Genomic DNA, 21,652 nt, shown 5'->3' with positions numbered 1-21,652 from the left:
TCAGATGAGGCTCACGTGATGCACCTGCCAACCTGTGATTGGTCAGGGCCATGCCAAGGGAAGCCAGAGGCGGCTGGCTTCCCTTGCCTCACAATCCAATCAAATCGCATAGTGGTGCAGTGACGCATCCTAAAATCCGGAAGTAAGCTGCGCTCGGTTTCCCTCGACAAAAAAGCAATGAGATTTCTCCATAGGATTTTGGAAAATAGCTCGAAATAAGGTCAGTGGAAAACGAACCTGTTAGATACATGCACGTTTTGTTCAGTCGGATAATATCCACATGTGTACCCTACTTTTATAATTTTCGAATCATAAATCTAATCGATAGAAGATAGATAGCGTCACTGCATCACTCTCACCGCCGTTAGAAAGTAGCAAGCAACTGAAGCAAGTGCAATTATGGAGGATGGAGATTTGGAGTATTTCATCAAAAATAATTGTACTAAACTTCCGCTACAGCAGACACAACAAATACAATCTGATGACAGGCCAATGCCCAAACTGGAGCTGTGTACAGCGAGGAAAAAAGGAGCGAATCGGACGTAAAACGTTAAAGGTCTTCTGATTTAGTTTGTGAATGAATGCTTATTAGAGTTTCGGCTGGAGAGTGCGTGCGGACCTGTCGGTTAGATAACAGGCGTGTGTAAGTCCTGCATCTGATACAAATGTGTGTAAAATGATACCGGGTGCTGTAATCACTCATCTGGTTATGTTATCACATTGACCACCACACCCCCGACCCAAAAGAAAGGACGTATTATTGGCTTCCCCTATTGTTTTCCCCACGCCACGCTACTGGCTAGGAGTCCCAGCCGCTTCTCCTGAAGCCAGTCCCCAACTCCGGGGACTTCCGACCGGGGACTTTGGGCGGCAGTATACGCCGTGAAGTGGTTTGCGGCCTGCCAGTAAACCCAAAGCAGAAGAAGAAGAAGTGACGTCGGCGGCTTCATTTGCCTAATCCTCCCCCAGGGACTTATTCCGGTGTGAACGCGATCTGTACTTAGTTCATGCGAACTAAAGAGTTCTCATGAACTAAGTTCTCATGAACCTTTGTGGGAAAAGTACTGCGGTGTGAATGCGCCTATTGTTCTACTGCCACTGGATCCTGTTGTCCTGCTGCTGAAGTCTCTCAAACACGCCGTAAGGAATACACTGGTTCCACATCCTGCGATAGAAATAGATATTATGATGCTGGATGACATGCAAAGAAAAGACAAATGGATACAAAATTATTTAGTTTTGTGTAGCGTTTTTTTTTCACCTCAAGGTCTTTATTTTTCTACAGTTTCTCAGACTGGCTCCCAGGCTCTGTGCTCCAACACTTGTTAGCTTGTTGTACTTGACACTGTCAAACAGAAAAAAACCGGTTTAACACGTTGAATTGTACACTTCTGTATCTTCAGATAGTGATACATCCTTATAAAACACATCTTTCTGTCAATATATCAGTGAATACAGAACAAAGCTCAGAGGATCAACATTTATTTTTATCTATGTAACCATATTTTTGACTAGTTCCTTTTTTGGTGAATGTGTGTGTGGTGTGTGTAACACCTTTTTTTGTCTGTTCAATGTTTGATTAAAAGTTTGTTTGGTTCATTAAATACGTACATGTTCTCCATAATGAATCAAATGCATTGGGTTAATGCTGTGTTTCATTAGATAAAGTATAAGGAGAGAACAACACGTTATTACGGCCCGTCCACACTACAGCTTCAAAAAAAGCTTGGAGCTGGGCGTGTCTGAAGCTCGACCAACAACCAATCACATGAATCTCCCGCCCCTGACACACAAGCAGCGGTTTGATTGGCTAGAGCTTGTACTGGCATATGATTGGATTGGCTGACGCTTCCACCGAAAGCTTCAGAAGCTTCAAAAGTTGAACATTGCTCAACTTTTGCAGCCTGAAACGCCAGGAAAGCTCCGCTCTGCTTCCCACAATGCAGTTCGGCGAAAAGTGACCCAATTCAAAGTGAATGGGCAGAAGCGTTGGAAGCTTCTTCCAACGCCGCTGTGTGGACGGGCCGTTAATGTCTAAGGAAAATGTGACATGTGTTTCAATGTACGTCTTTTGGAGGTTTAATGTCATTTATAATCAGTACAAAATAACTATACAGTAGAATTGTTGTAAATGTGACATTTATGGTCTTACTCCAGGTCAGTGAGCGAAGCCATGTGTGGGAGGACAGCAGCCAGAGTCTCTGCACCTTCGTCACAAATCACATTACTGTAGAGACTGGAAACAAATAAAGGGGAAGTGAAATGAAGTGGGTTTGTCGTATGCACCACTGTGGGTGTTGTTGTCAAGGTATATGTGTGTTATATACCTTAAACAGTGCAGTTTGGGAAGATCCCGCAGCACAGTTGCCAGTTTCCTCACCCCCTGGTCTCCTATGCAATTCTGTGACAAACTAGAATGAGAGGTTAAACAGTTAGTACAAGACACATACTGTACTTCATTATTTATTCTGTTGTACAGGATGAGAAGGAACATGGCAAACTCACTTGAGAATCTCCAGGGACCCAAGTGAGACTAAAGTATCCGCCAATTCCTCTGCTCCTTTGTCCCCAATCGTACTGTTCTCTAGACTGAAATAAAAGAGAAGTTACTCTTAGGCACAGGACAAAAGATATAGATATAGAAGCACTGAGAGAGAACTTGAAGTCAAATGTATATATTTACTCTAAGTGCTGTAGGTTGTGTAGACCTGGCAGGAGCTCCCATAGCTTGGGAAGAACCAGGGGACCTTTCTCTGGACCAAGCCTGGAGGAAATCATCATCATCATCATTTTCATGGTAACCATTGTCACTCATTTAATTTTCAAATGTTGCTTATTACTACTTACTCTAACTCTAGCTTGTGTAGCTCTTTAACTGCCGGTACCCCCTCTGCCAGGATTGAATCGCATTGGCTGGAATTACAAGTAAACACAACACACACTTCAACCACCAGATACATATTGATTGTCTGTTGCAGTGACTGTGCGCATGTGTGTGTGTGTGTGTGTGTGTGTGTGTGTGTGTGTGTGTGTGTGTGTGTGTTGCATTACCTGTCTGACAGCCTCTTGTGCACATGTATGTTCACCAGCTTCGCCAGGTGCTCTATGTGACACACTTGTGTGGCTTTCAGAGGGTGGACCTTGAATTTGGACACCGTCACTTGTAGGAGCGCTTCTTCACCGCTCTGCTCTAGCTGCTCCCACAAGGTGATCACATCAGCAATGCATGCCCTACAAGACACCCAAGGGTTGACAATTGTATCAATGGAATGTCATCAGACAGAAATAATACATTGCTCATGGGTTAGTAAACTAAGTGCTCCTTGGCCTTGGAAGTTACACATATCCTGCTTGAGCTAGTAAACTTAATAGCCATACATTAAAACGACCACCGCAGCCTAAACACTTTGAATGTTAATACTACAGATTTGAATATTGGAATAATCCAAAGCTTGACAAAGGGGCCCTCCCTTAATTAGGGTTGTTAAACTATGATTGGGGAAAGGGTTTAAAGAGGACATATTATGCTTATTTTCAGGTTCATATTTGGTGCCTCCACTGTTACAGGTTTACAGGCTTTCATTTTCAAAAAGCTCTTTATTGTTCTCGTACTGTGCAGAGCCCAGTCTGCTCTGATTGGTTAGCTGGCTCTGTTGGTTGGTCAAACGCTTAGAGATCCCCCTTTGGGATTTTAGCCATTGCAGACCATTCACATGCACAAAAACCTCTATAAAACACTACAGGCAAGAGACCCCCAAAAAGCATAATAGGACCCCTTTAACAAACTCAATAGATACCAAGCAGCTTTTTGAGTTGTGAATTGAAACTAGTACCTGTATGTGTTGATGTTGTTGAGCCCCAACAGAGCTCTGAGTCCCGAAATCTGTATCCCAGAATCCTCCAGATTCAAACAAAACCTTCTACCGTCAGCTCCACCCTGGTCGAGAACGTTCTGCACAGCAAACACGTCCGATGGCTTAAAAGGAACTCCGTGAAATGTCAGGACCTCTGGAAGATTCTCTGCCAGATGAGCAACCAATCGTTGACTACCACTGTCTCTGCTACCATCACCATGTGAGGAACTCGCCTCATAAACATAGCGACAAGCCTCCAGGACCTGGGCGGGGCTCAGGTCATCATGGGAAAGACCTTCAAGGTGTGTTGTCACTAAAGCCTGCTTAGAGGCCACCATGTCCCTGAAGGTTGTCTCTGTGTATGAGTGAAACCTCTGAAGCTCTCTCCGGTTGTAGAACAACAGCCCGACCGCAAACCGCTGAGTCAGATCGAGCTCCTCCCTTTGAGGCCGCCGGCGACCCTTCTGGCCAGATTGGAAAGGGAGGGTCTGGAGGAAGGCACGGTCTGTTATTGTCCTGGGGAAACAATATCAGAAAGAGTCAAGAGAGATCCAAAGAGGGAAGAGCACTGAAAGTGAAAGAGAAAAGACGCTGGGAATAGAAAGGAATACTCTTTCAATTTCAATCTAAGGCCAGGATACTATGACAGATTAAAAGCTTTACACACTCTTCAGATTACTCTATCACATCAGCATAACCATCCATATAGTTCTAATGGAAACATAGAAAAATCATGAAGCGTTTACCTTGACAGAGACAAATGGACCCCTGCAAGGTAACTCTGAAGGAAAGGGTTGGCCCACATCAGGATTTGGTCATCACTGGCATCAGCGTTTTCAGTTTCCTTCCTTCCCTTGCTTCCCCTCTTTTCTCCAGTCTCTCTTGTTCCAGTTTTCCTTCTGTCCTCACTCTCACAACTTGAGACAACCTGCCTCGTCCCCAGATTATAAGAGAGTAAGAGCCCTGTTCTTTGGCCGAACGCCTTGAGTTTTGCAGATATGGTCCGTCCTTTGGGGACGATGGAAGAGTTTGCTTTGATCCCCTCCCAGGCCAGAGAACTTAGCTGGGCCAGCAACTCCCTCTCCTGGGTTTTGACTGCTTCCCAGCCATTACTCTTCATTTCCTCTCCGTCTTTGTCATCTTTCTCCTGTTTTTTTGAACCCCTTGTTCTTTGTGTGTGAGTGCTTTTATTACGCCTCTTCATTTGAGAACTACTTGAGCTTTTTGTCTGGGTTTCTTCAACTGATTTCTCAGATATTTCCGATGGAGTTTCAGCCTGTGAGTTTGTGTCCTTACTGTCTTTTTCCACTTTCATACGAAGCACTTGATGGCAGAGCTCGGTTAACGTTCTCGGTAGGACCTCCAAACTTTTGCATTGTTCTAAAACCAAGCAGACCAAGCGACAAAGTCCAGGGTTCCAGCACAGGAGATGTAGATAGCTGCAGTTTTTGAAGCAATCCAAAGCAGATACTCTGAGGTCAGGATCAGTGAAGTACTGGGACAGATATATCTGTACGTCAGTGGGGGTGAAACCACACACCTCCAAAAGGCTGTCCGTTCGGCGGAGAAGCTGGCTGGCTGTGCCTCTCGTTCGGGTAGAAAGCAGAAGTGTGCATCCTGGAAGGAGGACCCTCTGAAGGATGGCAGAGTACAACTGTTTTACTGTGAAGGTCTGTGCTTTACTGTCCTTCTGTAACGACGTTACTAAGTCTTTTTCTTGAGTCTGGAGAAGAATTTCATAGTCCCGCAACTCGCAAAACCCATCAAAAATGACAAGCACGCGCTTAGGGGCTGCAAGGATTTGAGCGTACACTGCGTTGGGGTCCTTGCAGGTAGGGGCAAAGGAGGAGAGGTTTAGTAAGAGGGTCTGAAGGCTAAAGGTAGCGTCCGTTAAAGAGAGTGCCTTGCTGTCTAACAAGAAGAGAAAGTCAAACTGTGGGATGCAGTCTGTGGACCAGTCGAGACACAGTCTTCTTATCAGGGTGGTTTTTCCCATGCCAGCATTGCCTAGAAGCAAAATGTAGCGTTTTGGTTTGTCTCCATTTGATCTCACAAATATCTAATCGGAAAAAAAGAAACACATAGGTACCAGTGATTAGCAGCCAGTGATTTCAGCAATGTTATTGGCCTATTCACAAGTCATACAAAAATCTAAATACTCATACTTCAAGGTATTGGATTGGCTGTATTCAAAAACACCTCAATGGTTTTCTATTGAATTAAAGTGAAACTCTTACCTGACTCCTCCCCAACAAGCTTTTTTGTCGATCTGTATCTCCCATGATGACTATCTCTTTGTCCAGGGCTTTGTTTATGTTTTTTCCAGAGTGAAGAATTTCCCTCTGGCTCACTGGCACATCCACATAATGAGACGTCAGGCTGAGGCCAGCCTCCATAACCTGGCATGCTTGACTCATGTGGGCTTTGGCTTCCTGGATGTAGTCCTTCACATCCTCTGAAAGAGTAACACCATTATTAGGAACCTGCTGCTCCACATAACATGAATTGTGCTTTTAATAAATGTAACATTAAAGCAGAATAAAGGAATAAAAGTATGCAGTAACTTACGTGGAATATCAAGGGGCGTGGGACACTGAGGAAGAGGGGATTGCTTACACGTAGACGGCTCTAAAAGTCAACATTTCAAGATATTTTTACCATGAGAATAACTGTAGAAGGGGATTTATACATAATGAGAAAGACATATAGATGTACTCACCATTGCCAGGTGAGAGGGGTGAGGCACAAGGATGAGTTAAGGCTTTGCTTGCGGTGTCTGACAGAGATCCTCGTGGGGATGAACTCATTTGGACTGGAGCTACTTCACCATTCGCTACAAGAACAACAGAAGAACAATTAAGGCAAAGCTAAAACTGTGTGATCATAAACTACACAAAACTCCCAGAATAAGATCTCTGCATACATGCACGTTAACTACAGATTTGTAGACACACACATATACATTTACTTCTGAGATTAAATGTGTTTCTACTCACTCGGGGAGAGGGGTGGCACTTGAGGTTTGAATTGCGGTGATCCAGCAGGAACTAAATTAGAAATTCACGTTAGAATATGTACTGTTGATCTAGTTTATGTGCATTAAAAGACATACATGAGGAGCAAGGCAAGTCTATATGTTTAACACGTTTCATTTGCAGAGTGCTTTACATTGTGCAAATAATACAATAAATAGTAAGAGTAGTTTCATAAACATCTAACACAAAAACACATTTTCAGATAGGGACAGATAGGGAGGAGTTGAGAAGGAGGAATTCATTGATCTATTGCAGGATGTGCTTGTGTTGCTGATTCTTGGTGTTCATAAATAGTCTATGATCACATTTATGGTAGTACCGCCATAGTTGAGATATATATATAGCTAAAGATCCCATCTGTCTGAAAATGTATGACTTCAACAAAATCAAAGCCCTATTTGTTGAAAGTTAAAGAGGCCCCATTGTGCTTTTCCCTTTACTTCAGTGTGTAATATTGTTTTTTGGCAGACTGGCAGACACACAAAAAGACTTCTTCCTTGAAATGGCACACCTTTATAGCAAAGAGAATATTTGGTATCAGCCTGTGGCTGCAAATAGCTCTGGCTAAGCTACACTTCTTAGAATGAAGATGATCCAGTTTTTATGCGTACAGTCTTCATTTCCTATTCACAATCGACCTTGTTTGGTTGTATACGAATGCTTTACTCACCAAATATGTAAGTAGGTGTGGCAGCAGTATTGGTGATTGGAAGTGTAATTACTGAAGGAGAGAGCCTCAGGCTCCGAACAACCTGACATGATGGAGTGTCTGGGATGGTGATAAACTGAATGGAGGGATGGAGATGGAGGATTCTTGGTGGAGTGGTGGAGAGGCCAGCTGTCTCTGCTGAACTTGGCTCTGATCCTGTGGCTGCAATAAACAAAGCCAACATCCTTATCTGTTTTGCCCAAAGGTTTCGTTAACCTTGAGCGTATCAAAAGCAAAGGTTGGGCAAGGAGAATAAAGTTTAGATTCCAAGATAATTGAAGCGGACTTAGATCAGATGCTGCATCACGTTTAAGACTTACATTTTAGCATACTTGTAAGACTTGAAAATGAAAGGTCAGTGTGCCACAGTTGAATACAAGTAACAATCTACAACTCGTCTAGATTAACAAGAGTTTTCATAATAGCAAGTACTGCATTTGACTTCTAGAGACGCACCAAACTGATCTGGAGGAACTCTGGGTGAGAGTTATTCTTTTGGTTCCACATTGAAATCTTATCTGACAACTTCAAAATGTAACTTCCCGTTTTTTGATCTGCATTCCTATGCCATAAAAGGAACCGAGTCAAGCATAGTGAATCAACAACACTCTAACCCATGAGTGTTATGTTGGTACTTTCCATTCACACCATGCAGTGTGTTAGCTGATATTTAATCATTGATGGATATATTTGCAGGAATACTGATCAAACTTTTGCCATCCTCTTAAATGACTGCAGATAATCTTGTTTGAGACGTACCCATTTTTCTTACTGCCCCTTTAAATGCAAAACAAAAACATGTGCAGTGTCTAACTGCTCCTTTAACAATTCAGATTACAGCAGAACGTAGAAATGTACCTTGGGTGATTGACAGCTCAGCCTGCACCACTTTAGTTTTTGGTTGAGCTGCAAAAGATGAAGAACGAACATTACAGCGTGTTTTTTTTGTTGCAGCTTGCTTCAAATAAAAGCAGCCACAAAGACGCTCAGAACCTGTTAGCTAGTTTTTAGCTCCTAACATACAAATCACGTTAGCTTACTAGCATGTTTACATACCATATAAATGCATGCTAATAGTAATCATTTATCTATTTACCTAATGTATCATTCAAATAGCTTGCATATAGACTCTTATTTCACTATTTCTTAAACTATTCCTTTCTTTTGCAGTTACTTTTAATATTTAATATTTATTGCACTATATTTTTCTGTTTTTCTGAAAGCCAACAGTGCAACACAATATTACGCTATATTACACAATATTACGCTTTGGATAAAAGCGTCTAATTACACAATTCTTAAGCCTGTGACTTAAGAATTTCATCGACATAACAACTCTGTATGACTAATAAAGAACCTTGAACCTTATAAGATCAAGTATAAAATGAAATGCATGTTATCCTACTATTCCAGGCAGTCATTAGTTTCCATTCATATCTGTACAAAATTAGTACATTATTGAAAATCTCCAAACATGAAGTGACTTTTCAAAATAAGTTAACTTGATGTTAAATTTGATGTTTCAAAATCAACACATTGATATGAATGAAACACAGACTTCTAAAACACTGCATCATTTTTTGCAGAATGACATCAACTACAAAATGGGCCAGTGGCTGACTTGACCGTGCAGGTTATATATTCCACAACTTGAAGCCACATCATAAATAGCAAAGTACTCTTTGCTTCACACTTCAAAGGATGTTTCAGATAATGGCTGTGAGGTTTTAAAGTCTCATTTATTATACTTGTCTATCCCTTTTACCTTACATTGAAAGTCGATAATAAAAACCACACAGACAGTCTGGTTAGGTCACCTGCTGCTCTTTGTCTCTTTGGCCTAGATGGTGTGTCCTGATCGGGGCACTGTTGTATCCGAGGAGCTGGAGAGGAGAAATATAACATGTAAACTTGCCAGAATGTTGTGGCTTCATTCTAAAATTCAGTTTGATATGACAAAGTGGTGATCAGGACAGTTTTTACACATATGAGCAGACGTTGAGCTACGATAAGCTTCTAGTTAATGGCTGGTTATGTACCTCTGGGTCTTTTACTTCTGCTTTTTGTTTTGCCTGTTGTTTTGACCTCCTCTCCCTGCTGCTGGATGTCGGGGAAGGGCTCTGTCATCATGGGAAGATCAGCTGAAGGTCAGGGAAGAAGAAGTAAAAGAGTCAGTGAAGCAGCTAAAGGGCAAATAAACCAGAAATTGTGGAATTTGTGATCATTACAGGAGTGAACTGAAAACAGGGCGTTGATTATTTTGTTCTCCCAAATTCTAAAAGATGGGAAAAAGGAAGTGGTAGATAGTAAAAACTTAGGGCAAGTGTGACTTGAAACATAACCACTGGGAGTGTCGGAGGAAAATCTCGGACTAGGCTAGTTGGAAAAAGTCTAACAGCGGTACCGACAAATGCACTATTTTAACCCACAACTATATACAAAGGGTCCAGTTTTTACATTTATGACAAACAGCCACAAAAAACAAACATTGAACACAATTTTGCATCAAACTCTGCCTGGAAAGTACCTCGATGTTTATTTGTTCCTGGTTTCTTTTAAGGATTCGTTTATCATTTAAAGGAAATGTAAGGTTTTTTAGAGGAACAATTTTGCGGAAACCTGCACCCAACCACACGGAAATGGTTCCTGCGTACCTTTTTGTTTGGTTGGCTGTGGTGGGCGGATGCAGGCAGATCTGTCCAGGCTTTTTGTTCTCAGAGTCCTGTCCTATCTTGGCTAGCTCGCCAATAAATGTTGGAGGAAAATCTCGGACTAGGCTGGTTGAAAAAGTCCGGACCTCCTTCTCAACATTATAACTTATTCACTTTCTTCGTGGTAATACATTTCTAATGGGTTCTGAAGAAATCGCTGGAGGCAGTCAGAGTTTGGTGCAAAAAGAACTTTACTTCATCAAAGACAAAATCAAAGTCCGAGCAGACCCCGGGATCGTACTGCTGAACAAACGTTGTACTCGCACCTTTATAGCGAGCCTTCTTGGTTGAGGACGACAAACCATAGCAGCAGAGTCCGCTACTCTTCTCCACATGAAGTTACACACTCATTCAGATGGAAACACTGTTCTGACAGTGTACAAACCCTAACATTACACTATATTATTATACTGTATTATACCAAGAATTATAGCACTATACTGTGAACACTCATCATTCCCCATTATGTTCTAATAATGAGCATTTCTACAACAGGAGTAGCTTCTTAATTGTTGTGTTTTTTTTGCATTATGCCACAAACTGAACTTTACAAAAAGTAACAACAAAAAAAACCTTGCAGTATTTTGATTATACCCAATATTTTATGATATGGACTGTGGCCTTATATGATGAAAACATTGTAATATGACTCAGTGGGTTACTGCTCAGTGGGTTACTGCTCAGTGGGTTAGTGCGCTGATCTTCGAATCAGAGGATAGCAAGTTCGAGTCCCACTGCAGTCGGCATGTCGTTGTGTCCCTGGGACACTTCACCCCAAACTGCTCCTGTGGGGATTGTCCACAGTACTGAATGTGTGTAAGTCGCTTTGGATAAAAGCGTCTAACAAGTGACATGTAATGTAAATGTAATGTAATATCCAACTAAATCTGATTATCTCTATGTTCATCGTACCCAATTTAGTTATTTATACACTTTCCACTATGTATGACCAAGTTTGGACCTTTTATTTTTCTCCTTTATTCAGTTGTTTGCCTGTCAGCAGTTGCAAAATGAAAGAAAGAGTTCCTTACTGCAGGTGCTGAGTTCCTCCACACAATTAAACAGTGGATCGTCAAAGAACCCCTCAGTGTCGAGGTTAGGATCTGTGTAGCAGGAATTAGACAGTAAATCATTTTTACATTACTATGTGACTGATCATGTGTGTTTAAGTTTAAGACATTTGATCAATTCAGTGTCTAATTACTTTACACAGTAACGGAATATTAATATATGCAGAAGTTTGGCTCAACTTACCCCCTATCCCCAGGAAGTCATCAGTCAAGATCTTAGATAAATCATCTAAAAAACAAATAATGAGCATTATCAGGCAAAACAGTGACTTTCATATCTAATGTATACAGATAGGGGCTGATTTCCTAAATAAAATCTGCATTATTATCTCAATATTAATGTTTTTGAGTTGTTAAGGATTACAACCCAGTAGGCAACCCAGATCTAGCTAACTTGTCATTTCATCTGTGGCTTTCATTGATCTGGTTTTGTTGAAAATGCCCTTTAGGTCACTTTCATTTAAGAGTATTTTGCTATTAGTCTCCTTCGGGTTACCACAGTCTGCATCATATTTATGATAAAATGGGGTCAAGGCAGTAGCTTTCCATTTAATCAATGTGTTGATTATTGATGGATAATCATAAAACCTTCCTACAGCCCAGACAGGTTGTTCAAACACTACTCACCTGCTAGATCGAAAGGACATACAAACGGGTCCTGTTCCATTTCCTGCATCTTGGCACCTGCTAACACACACATTAAAAGGGATAAATGAATACGTTACCATGCTAACATGCTACTTTGAAGTTACCGACTGCATTTAAAGAAGATTAGTAACATGTGCCATTATGCTTTTTTTTGGCAGAAGTGGAAGTCTGAAATGCTTTTTGAACCATCTCAGGTTAGCCGCACAAATATACACATATGCACACCTGCTCACCCACACACACCCACCCACACACACGCCTGCACACACACACACCCACACCTGCTCACCCACACCCACACACCCACACACACGCCTGCACACACACACACACCCACACCTGCTCACCCACACACACCCACACACACGCCTGCGCACACACACACCCACCTGCGCACACACGCCTGCGCACACGCGCGCACACACACACACACACACACACACACACACACACACACACACACACACACACACACACACTGTATAACATAAGGGTGAAGATAATATACCAGCTGCTTATGCTATTTTTACAAACCTCATGAAAAAAGCCTCAGTTTTGAGGAACTTTTCAACTAAAATACAGTACCATGTTGCATGTCTACTTCATCACACACACACACACACACACACACACACACACACACACACACACACACACACACACACATCTGAGGGTGCAGTGCACATGAAACATTCGGCTGGCAGTGCCACATTGGAAAGTAAATCACTTTCTTTTTCAGCCTCTGGAAATCCCCCAAATCCCCTTCTTTTGACCAACAAATTCACCATTTTAGACAATGCTCCAGTTGGAGTCTTATGCTGGTTTAAGAGTGTGGACCTTAAATACATCAGACATCACTGTTAAATGATTCATAGAAGCCTATACAAATTATAATAATGTTGCTGTATAATAAAGATTATTTAAAGGCAGAAAATATCGATACAAAACGTTATTTTATTTAAAATAAAGTTGTATTTATGCTGATTAGCTACCTCATGGCGCAAGTCAAACTTAACTTAAATCACTACATAATTCGCAAAACTCACTTGACATGCTTACATAAAGGACCTCATATATATCAAAACAACACAAATATGTACAAAATATGTACATATGAGCTGAAGCCCCCCGACATGTTTATCTGACCATGCATGCGCACATCGGATAAACGCACAGATAAGTCTCCTTGGTAAAAATGTTTACCTGCCGGGCGTTCCTTCCTGGATGATGGTCAGGTGTGGTGGACTACTTCCCGTGCTTAAACCTCCAGAAGATGCGTATACATCAAACGCTGCATATATCCTCAGATAGCCTACAACACATATGCACCGTGTAACCCTGCTGCATGCAATTAACTTTTACTTTCACATTGCCCCGCGTGGCATCAACAGACGCCACCCTGCAGAGGTTTGGTAAACAAAGTTAATCACCAGCAGCTTTTTATTTCTGAGACAAGCGGCGTTTCTGTTTGAAAAGCCTATCGTCATTACTTTTAGTTAAACTGATAAAGGCTTGATAAAAATCAGACAGGCAGATTCAATCTGTCATAAAGTCACAAAGTATTTTAAATAAGAAGACTTTTACAGTGCATACACTTGTCTTGTTCTTAAATCCTTGTATTATATTATAAATGCATTCATGGACTTCTTCAGGATTATCTTGCAGATACAGTATGTGGTCAAATGATGTCTCGAGTAGACCCTGATTCCACTGTGCCATAGAGGTGAAGTAGAAATGTAACCAGGTTTTATTTCTATTTGGAGTGTTAAGCTTCTGTCCATTGCTTAGTTGTTTGACAAAAAGTTCTATCACTCAATTTCTGTAATGACCTGTTAAACAAATAAATTGACTACCGTATGCTTTGTGTTGTTAACAGTAGACTTCTGCAGCCGGTGCACCTGTCATGCTCTCAAGTCCTTGCATGTATATTAATAATCACATTTTAATGCGTGAAAAATCTGAATGCATTCTGAAAAGATTTGGATTTGGGAATTATAATACTCTGTGACTCTTGCAACAACAACTAACTAACTTGTCACTTGCTGACAAAATGTTAGCAAGTGACTGGCAATTATTAAGAATTATGATAATTGACCTTTTAAGTCATTATACAATCTTTTAATTACTGTTTGCATTATTTTTGGCAAAGCATTATGAATATATCAGTGTTTATAACTAGAGCTATACACAGATAATGCATTCTAAGTATGTTTATAATGCATTACATGAAACAATGTGTTCAACATAAGCTCATATTCCTATTGATTCACTGTGACGACTACAACACAGGCGGAAAACACCTTACAACCTATCTTTGCTTTGGACAAGGACACTTTTATTTATACATTGGAAAGAACCAGCTCCACCCGTTTTTTGGGATCAAATCAAAATGAAACTGAAAGTTCTTCACACCCTAACCACCGACTCATTTTTATAGACTTGCCTAAAACAGCTTTAGACAATACTGTCTGCCAACTGAAAATGGAAAGCACCTGGAAATCAGACAGAGCTTAAAACACAAAACAAGATCAGAAAACAGCAACATTAAGATGGGAAACAATGATTGAGTACCAACTTACCACAGTGTGAATCCACCTCCTCCTCATCCTCTTTATTCCAATGCAAGCAAGCATCACAAGCAGTCTTTAAAACATTTTCTGCATCGTTGAACATATCTAATGTCATGCTCTGATCTGTGTTGGAGTAAAACGAGTGGTCTTGTGCGTCGGTGTGAGTGTCTGTAAGTGTACAGGGAGAAAATACATGTGTAATATCTTCTGTAAATCCTGTGTCCATGCCCCATTGTCCATCTCCCATTGAACAGAGCAGATCCTTTGTTGACCTGTCAGCTGCCCGGCAGACATCGACATCAGGTGAGACTTCTCTTCTTGTTTCATAGGTAAAGAACTGGTTCAAATCAGTTGTCGCTACGCTGTCGTATGTAGAGAAATACGGACTTTCTGCAGTGCCAGTGGCTCCTTCGTTGTCCAGTGTGAATCTTGAGTCTGCCTCTGTACAGTTAAAGCTGTCACAGTACAAATCTAAAGTCCTGCAAGCGATTGCAAGCTCCGTCTCCTCTTCCATATTGAAAACATGGCACTGTGCTTCTCTGTTTTTTGTTGTGTTTTCTCCGGTTGCACAGCCAGCAGTCATACCAGGAACCAGTGGCAGCAAGATCCTCCGTCCTCTGTCCCAGTGCTGCCACAGAGGGACAGCTATCCTTCTCGCCGCCTCCTCTACCTGCTCTAACCACTCCTTCTCATCCTCCAAATTCCCCTCATCTATTATGTCAGTTTCACCTAATGGCTTCTGCATTCTTTCTGCACCTCTCAGCAGTTCCTTCATTCGATTGTCTGATCTGAAACCGCATTGATAGTCACTTATTATCGATGTAGAAGAGAGCCTGTGGTTGAGGTAGTGTTTGTCCATCACTGGCCCCCCACCCAGTTCCTGAATAATCTTTGGATTATTCCCTTGATGTTCATAAAGTGGATCAATAGTTGGCCTGGGTCCTGAGCAGTCATGTTCAGCCACTGACGGTTCAAACTCAAATCCTGTCTGGTAAGGGTCAGATTTCCTTACCTGGCTGAGTTGACCCTGGTTGAGGGTCCAGTGGGAGGTAGACCCTTGAGAACTCATTAGATCAGACTTTGGTTTAGGTGCCATCTTGTCAGAAAGTTGGTACAGGCCCAAGCTCTTGCCATAGGCCTCGGAGATGATCTGGTCCTTCACCAAATGTTGGAATAGAGCACAGATCTCAGCAGGAGAGGACCGAGTCAGAGCTTCCTGCACTCTGTCCAGAACCTCCTCGAACTGGGCCATGGCGGCACCGTCTTCTCCCCGGACATTGATGTCTTTAAAGAGAGAGCTTGGGTAGATGATTGAGTATAACGTTTTTTTTACCAAGGGATACAATGATTTTGTCCAGGGGGCGTTACCATTAAAAGAGGCAGGTGTTTGTGCGGTTGAAGGGGAGGTGTATTCAAAGAATTGTTTCATTTCTCGTGTGGGAATATATGTAAGAGGGACGTTAATGGACTGAAGGCAGACGTGTCATAATTATTAGGAAGTGAGGCTAGATTATCCTTTCGCAAGAGCATTTGTTCAGATTCAGCTTTTTTACTTTTATTTTTCTATTTCACCAGTTTCTTAAGCATTCATTTTGTCTACTTAAAATTATGCCAATTGTACTTTCCAACAGTCTATACCTTAAGAAAATAGGCCTACTGCTATTGTTTACTTTACACATATCATTTAATCCATTATCACACAATTCTAGATGATCTAACATGATTTTAACTCAATATACAGATACAGTAAAGCCATTTCTTTTTAAATAGCCTGCTTTATAATTGCGTTCGTTATTATAGTTTTTTACTAAAGGTTTGATAATTCTAAGCTAGGTTTAAAGTCGCACAGGATCAAAAAGTAGGTCTGGTGTGTTATTGTTTCACTGATTTAGGGACTTTTGCTCCGTGTTTAAATTTGCAGATCATATGTTTATTTAAAACCGCTCCCAAATTATATGATGAGCCAGTAGTGATAATATGCCTTTTATCCTTTAGTGGTTTGTAAAGTTAATGATTGAAAGGTGCCTTTTATATTTGATCAAGGGTCAACACCAAAAAACGTATATCTGGTGCTCATTGGTGGAAAGACTATTTATAATAGAAGACACTGATGCTTTGGTATTTAGCCAGTTGAAATTATTCAGTGCACTGTTAACATGGATACTGTAGTGCCGTGAAAAGAGAGTCGGAGGCGGTGTATTAAGAATGGAGTTCCAATCTTTATTATCCATTACTTCAGAGAGGTTAACACATGCACTGCTCTGCCATGATGAGCTAGCAGGAATGGCAGCTAAAGCTACAGGTGTTCCCCACTAAAGGGTCCGTGTGGCAACACAATAAGCAAGGTGAATTATGTCCAATAACGTGTCACCACACAAGCCCCCCCAGAATTCACACATAAACAAAATCAGCATGGTGGGGAGGAACGACACGCCGACCCCCACGACTCCTGAGCACGGGAGTCGGAAAAGTGACTCCCGCCTGTGCGCCCCCCGGAAGGGGAGGGACCGGAACAACAGGTCTTAAATCCGTGACAGGGGACGAGGCCGGGGGGCGGCCCCGTCGCGGAGGTCGAGCCAGCACCACAGGCTGGTCCAAGTCCAGGTGAGCAGCCTTCACCCGGTCCACCGAGACGTGCTCGGCCTTGCCACCCAGGTCGACCACCAGGTGCTTGTCCCCGTGCTCCAAGACCCGGAAAGGCCCATCATAAGGGGGCTGCAGGGGGCCTCTGTGCGCATCGTGCCGGATGAACACGTGCTCCGCCGAGCGGAGCTCTGCGGGAACCTGGGACAACCTGAGTACCGTGCTGAGTAGTAGGGATCGGAACAAAGGCCTCAGCGGCGTCACGCAGGAAAGCCCGCTGGGCCGACGCCGACCAGGGAGCCGATGCATTTGGGAGGAAATCCCCCGGAACTCTCAGCGGCTGACCGTAGACCATCTCCGCTGTAGAACACTGCAGATCTTCCTTAGGTGCGGTCCTCAGGCCCAGCATCACCCAGGGCAGCTTGTCGACCCAGTTACCGTCCGTAAGGCCGGCCTTGAGGGCCGCCTTCATGGAGCGATGAAAGCGCTCGCAGAGACCGTTAGCCTGAGGGTGGTAAGCGGTAGTCCTGTGCAGCTTAACCCCCAAACCGCCTGCCACAGCGTTCCAGAGCTCGGACGTGAACTGAGAGCCTCTGTCTGAGGAAATGTCTGACGGGGTGCCAAAACGACACACCCACGTTGCAATGAAGGCAGGGCAACGTCTGCGGCTGATGTCGAAACGAGCGGAACCGCCTCCGGCCAACGGGTCGTCCTGTCCACCATGGTGAGGAGGTAGGAAAACCCCTGAGAGGAAGGCAACGGACCAACCAGGTCAATGTTGACGTGATCAAACCTCCTCTCAGGCACCAGGAAACGCTCCAACGGGGCCTTCGTGTGGCGGTGCACCTTAGCGCGTTGACAAGCCACGCACTCCCTGGCCCAAGTCCTCACGTCCCTTTTCAGTCCTTGCCAAACGAACTTCGCCGCTACCAAACGGACCGAAGGTTTAACGCCGGGGTGTGACAGGCCGTGCACAGCCTCGAACACAGGACGCCTCCAGCTGGCAGGGACGACAGGCCGCGCCAGGCCCGTAGAGACGTCACACAGGAGAGTAATGCCCGCGTCGCCGAACACCACGTCCTCCAAGCGCAGCCCCGCGCTCTCCACCTTCAGGGCCTGGACGCCGGGATCTGTGACCTGGTCTGCCGCCATGCGAGTATAGTCCAGGCCCAACTGGACGGCACCGATGACGACCCTGGAGAGGCAATCAGCAACCAGGTTCGACTTGCCAGCCACGTGCTTAATGTCCGTAGTGAACTCCGATATGTAGGACAGCTGCCGCTGCTGACGTGCCGACCAAGGCTCCGCCACTTTTGACATGGCAAAGGTGAGCGGCTTGTGGTCGACAAACGCCGTAAATTCACGGCCTTCCAGCATGAAACGGAAGTGCCGCACGGCCAAATAAAGTCCGAGGAGCTCCCGGTCAAAGGCGCTGTATTTGCGTTCTCTAGGCGTCAGCTGGCGGCTGAAAAAGGCGAGCGGCTGCCAAGCGCCCTCCACCCACTGCTCGTGCACTGCGCCGACCGCGTAGTCTGACGCGTCCGTGGTGATGGAGATGGGAGCCGTAGATGATGGGTGTGCCAGCAAAGCCGCCTGAGCCAACGCGGTCTTGACCTCAGCAAAAGCGCCGTCCGCCTCTGCTGTCCAGTCGATCTCCTGGACGGGGGTCTTGCCTTTCAACGCTTCATACAGCGGCCGCATGATGTGTGCGGCCCGGGCGATGAAACGGTGGTAGAAAGTCACCATCCCCAGAAACTCACGGAGCGACCGGGCTGTGAGCGGGCGAGGAAACGCCGCAACAGCCTCCACCTTCGCTGGCAGAGGTGTCGCACCGCCCTTGGTGACGCGGTGCCCCAGGAAATCGATGTCCGACACCCCGAACTGGCACTTTGCAGGATTGATGATTAATCCGTGTTCGTTGAGCCGTGTGAAAAGGGCTCGGAGGTGGGACAGGTGCTCCTGCACTGAAGCGCTGGCGACGAGTATGTCGTCGAGGTAAACAAACACAAACGGCAGGTCCCGCAGCACCGAATCCATCAGGCGCTGGAACGTCTGAGCGGCATTCTTGAGTCCAAAAGGCATCCGCAGGAACTCAAAAAGTCCAAAAGAAGTTATCACTGCTGTCTTGGGAATGTCCAGGGGGTGCATGGGCACCTGGTGGTATCCACGCACCAGGTCCACCTTGGAAAACACCCCCGTACCGGCCAGATGCGCCGAAAAGTCCTGAATGTGCGGCACCAGATAGCGGTCAGGCGTAGTGGCGTCGTTGAGTCGGCGGTAATCCCCGCACGGGCGGAACCCGCCGTTCGATTTGGGAACGACGTGCAGGGGGGAAGCCCATGGACTGTCGGAGCGGCGGACAATGCCCAGGCGCTCCATGGTTGCGAACTCCGCCCTCGCTACAGCCAGCTTAGAAGGGTTCAACCGCCGGGCCCTGGCGTAGACAGGAGGCCCCCCGGTAGTGACGTGGTGTTCCACGCCATGCTTAGTGGTAAGCGCAGAGAAGGTGGGTAGCGACAGGTCTGGAAACTCGGCCAACAGTCTGAGAAACGTGTCTGCACCTGACAGCGAGCCTGACAGCCCGTCGTACGCTGCGCTGCCAAGTGTGCACACGAGGGAAGAAAACGTTAAGGCATCAACCAAACGCCTATTCTTAACGTCCACTAAGAGTCCATGAGCACACAAAAAATCCGCTCCGAGGAGGGGAAAAGAAATGTCCGCTGTCACAAAATCCCAGCTGAAACGCTGTCCTCCGATGCACAAACACATAGGCCTCACGCCGTACGTGCGAATGGGACTGCCGTTAGCCGTCGTCAATCGCGGTCCGTGCCCCCCACGGGCGACGTCTTCACTCGACGCTGGAACTACGCTCCGTTGAGCGCCCGTGTCACACAGAAACAGGCTCCCCGAAACGCTGTCGCTGACGAAGAGGAGCCTGCACGTGCCGCCGACGCTCAGAGCCACTACTGAGCGCCGGCCCCTCCGTTTCCCGGGGGTTTGTAGCTGCACGGAGCGATGCATCTCTTCGCCCTTGTCCCGAAACGTGCGTGGTAAACGCACTCTCCGGTGTCTCCACGCCGGCTAGCCACAGCCGTGTCCGGCCTCCGCCACGCTTTCTTGACTGCCGGTGGGCCGCTGAGCGTCGCGGCTAACGTCTCTGCCCCGGGCTGTTGCGTAGCCAGGAAAAAACGATCCGCTTCCTCAGCCAAAGCACGGGGCTCCGTGACAGGCGTGTTGGCCAGCGCCGTCTATACCCGGGGAGGCAAGTGACGGAGGAAAATCTCCGTGAATAAAATACGGGGATCTTCCCCCCCTAGCAGATTTAGCATTTTCTCCATTAGCTGGGATGGCTTGCTGTCTCCTAGGCCTTGAATGTCAAGTATCTGGCGGGCCCTCTCCTTAGCAGATAAGCTAAATGTCTTAAGGAGAAGGGCCTTAATCGCCTCATATTTGCCATGATGTGGGGGGGCTGCGATGAATCCCACCAACCTGGATGACGTGGAGCTCCCCAGCGCTGCTACCACATGGTAGTATTTTAGGTCCCCGTCACGGACCTGTCGGCAGGCGAAATGTGCCTCCACGTGTGCGAACCATGCCTCCGCGGTGTGCTCCCAGAATTCCGGCAGCTTTATGAAAACATCGCGCTCAGCCATGTTCGTTAATTTTCCGGAAACTTTCTCGGAAAAGTCAGGGTCACCAGTGTAGTGCCGTGAAAAGAGAGTCGGAGGCGGTGTATTAAGAATGGAGTTCCAATCTTTATTATCCATTACTTCAGAGGTTAACACATGCACTGCTCTGCCATGATGAGCTAGCAGGAATGGCAGCTAAAGCTACAGGTGTTCCCCACTAAAGGGTCCGTGTGGCAACACAATAAGCAAGGTGAATTATGTCCAATAACGTGTCACCACAATACATTGATTCACAAAAGCTTTTTCATTGACTGCTGAATACTCACTCACAAGCTGATAGGGAATGCAAGGGATATACAGTAGGCCTACGGTTCACTCTGGGATTTTGTTTCCACTAGGGATTAGGAATCTTTCCTGTCCAGATTTTCACACCAAAGTATATTCATCTGTATTCATCATTCAATCAAACATTTTAAGCTAACAGTAGTTCAAAACAGGACTCAAGACTCATGTCATTTCTGGGGCAATAGAAAAAGGTCTTTCCTGAGAAGCCTCTGGAATGTTACTATACGAATAACTATCTCTTAGCTTTACTATACGAATAACTATCTCTTAGCAAATGACATATTTAACGGAGCAGTGACAGCAACAGAGCACGTCAGGAGGAGGAGCTCTAAAGTTACTGTAGCCTAGCTGTTAGCAACCAGCATGCAGCAGAATCCTGAGGTGTGCTTTGCTAACAAAACCCAAAATAGCTAACAGAGTGAACAGAGCTAATGAGCTAATAGCGCTATGAGCTAAAAGAGCTAACAGCTAATATAGCTAATCAAGCAGCATTACTTG

At 44.8% G+C, this 21,652-nt stretch overlaps 1 protein-coding gene across 6 annotated transcripts; it reads right to left on the bottom strand.

Annotated features, from left to right (window-relative positions):
* Positions 1-678: 678 nt before the first annotated feature.
* Positions 679-16,071, bottom strand: ciita (class II, major histocompatibility complex, transactivator). 6 transcript variants are annotated; one of them, XM_034225063.1, is made up of 23 exons: positions 15,610-16,071; positions 14,607-15,385; positions 12,007-12,066; positions 11,564-11,608; positions 11,341-11,412; positions 9,638-9,739; positions 9,416-9,481; positions 8,457-8,504; positions 7,560-7,760; positions 6,851-6,901; positions 6,574-6,687; positions 6,423-6,482; positions 6,092-6,309; positions 4,601-5,913; positions 3,834-4,370; positions 3,052-3,231; positions 2,848-2,919; positions 2,684-2,764; positions 2,506-2,589; positions 2,328-2,411; positions 2,153-2,236; positions 1,262-1,345; positions 679-1,165 (listed from the first exon to the last, which is right to left on the bottom strand). In XM_034225063.1, exons 2-23 carry the CDS (start codon positions 15,370-15,372, stop codon positions 1,090-1,092), a joined length of 4,398 nt encoding a protein of 1,465 aa, XP_034080954.1. In that variant the 5' UTR covers positions 15,373-15,385; positions 15,610-16,071; the 3' UTR covers positions 679-1,089. The 6 variants fall into 6 exon arrangements, with proteins under 6 accessions (XP_034080954.1, XP_034080951.1, XP_034080953.1 ...); XM_034225060.1 differs by having other exon boundaries at positions 14,607-16,071; XM_034225062.1 differs by having other exon boundaries at positions 2,848-2,913; positions 14,607-16,071.
* Between the last annotated feature and the right edge of the window lie 5,581 nt (positions 16,072-21,652).

Source organism: Gymnodraco acuticeps, unplaced genomic scaffold, assembly GCF_902827175.1.
Source record: "Gymnodraco acuticeps unplaced genomic scaffold, fGymAcu1.1, whole genome shotgun sequence".
Classification (NCBI taxonomy): domain Eukaryota; kingdom Metazoa; phylum Chordata; class Actinopteri; order Perciformes; family Bathydraconidae; genus Gymnodraco; species Gymnodraco acuticeps.
The sequence above is the reverse complement of the archived record's forward strand: the minus strand, read 5'-3'. Positions and strand labels throughout refer to the sequence as shown.

Excerpts from the sequence above, each read along its gene's own strand:
- ciita (XM_034225060.1), bottom strand. The coding sequence starts at position 16,026 with ATGAAACAATTCTTTGAATACACCTCCCCTTCAACCGCACAAACACCT. Across the intron at positions 12,067-14,606 it reads GGAGGTGGATTCACACTGTG|CAGGTGCCAAGATGCAGGAA; the intron begins GTAAGTTGGTAC and ends TGTGTGTGTTAG. Across the intron at positions 11,413-11,563 it reads TGACTTCCTGGGGATAGGGG|ATCCTAACCTCGACACTGAG; the intron begins GTAAGTTGAGCC and ends CCTGCTACACAG.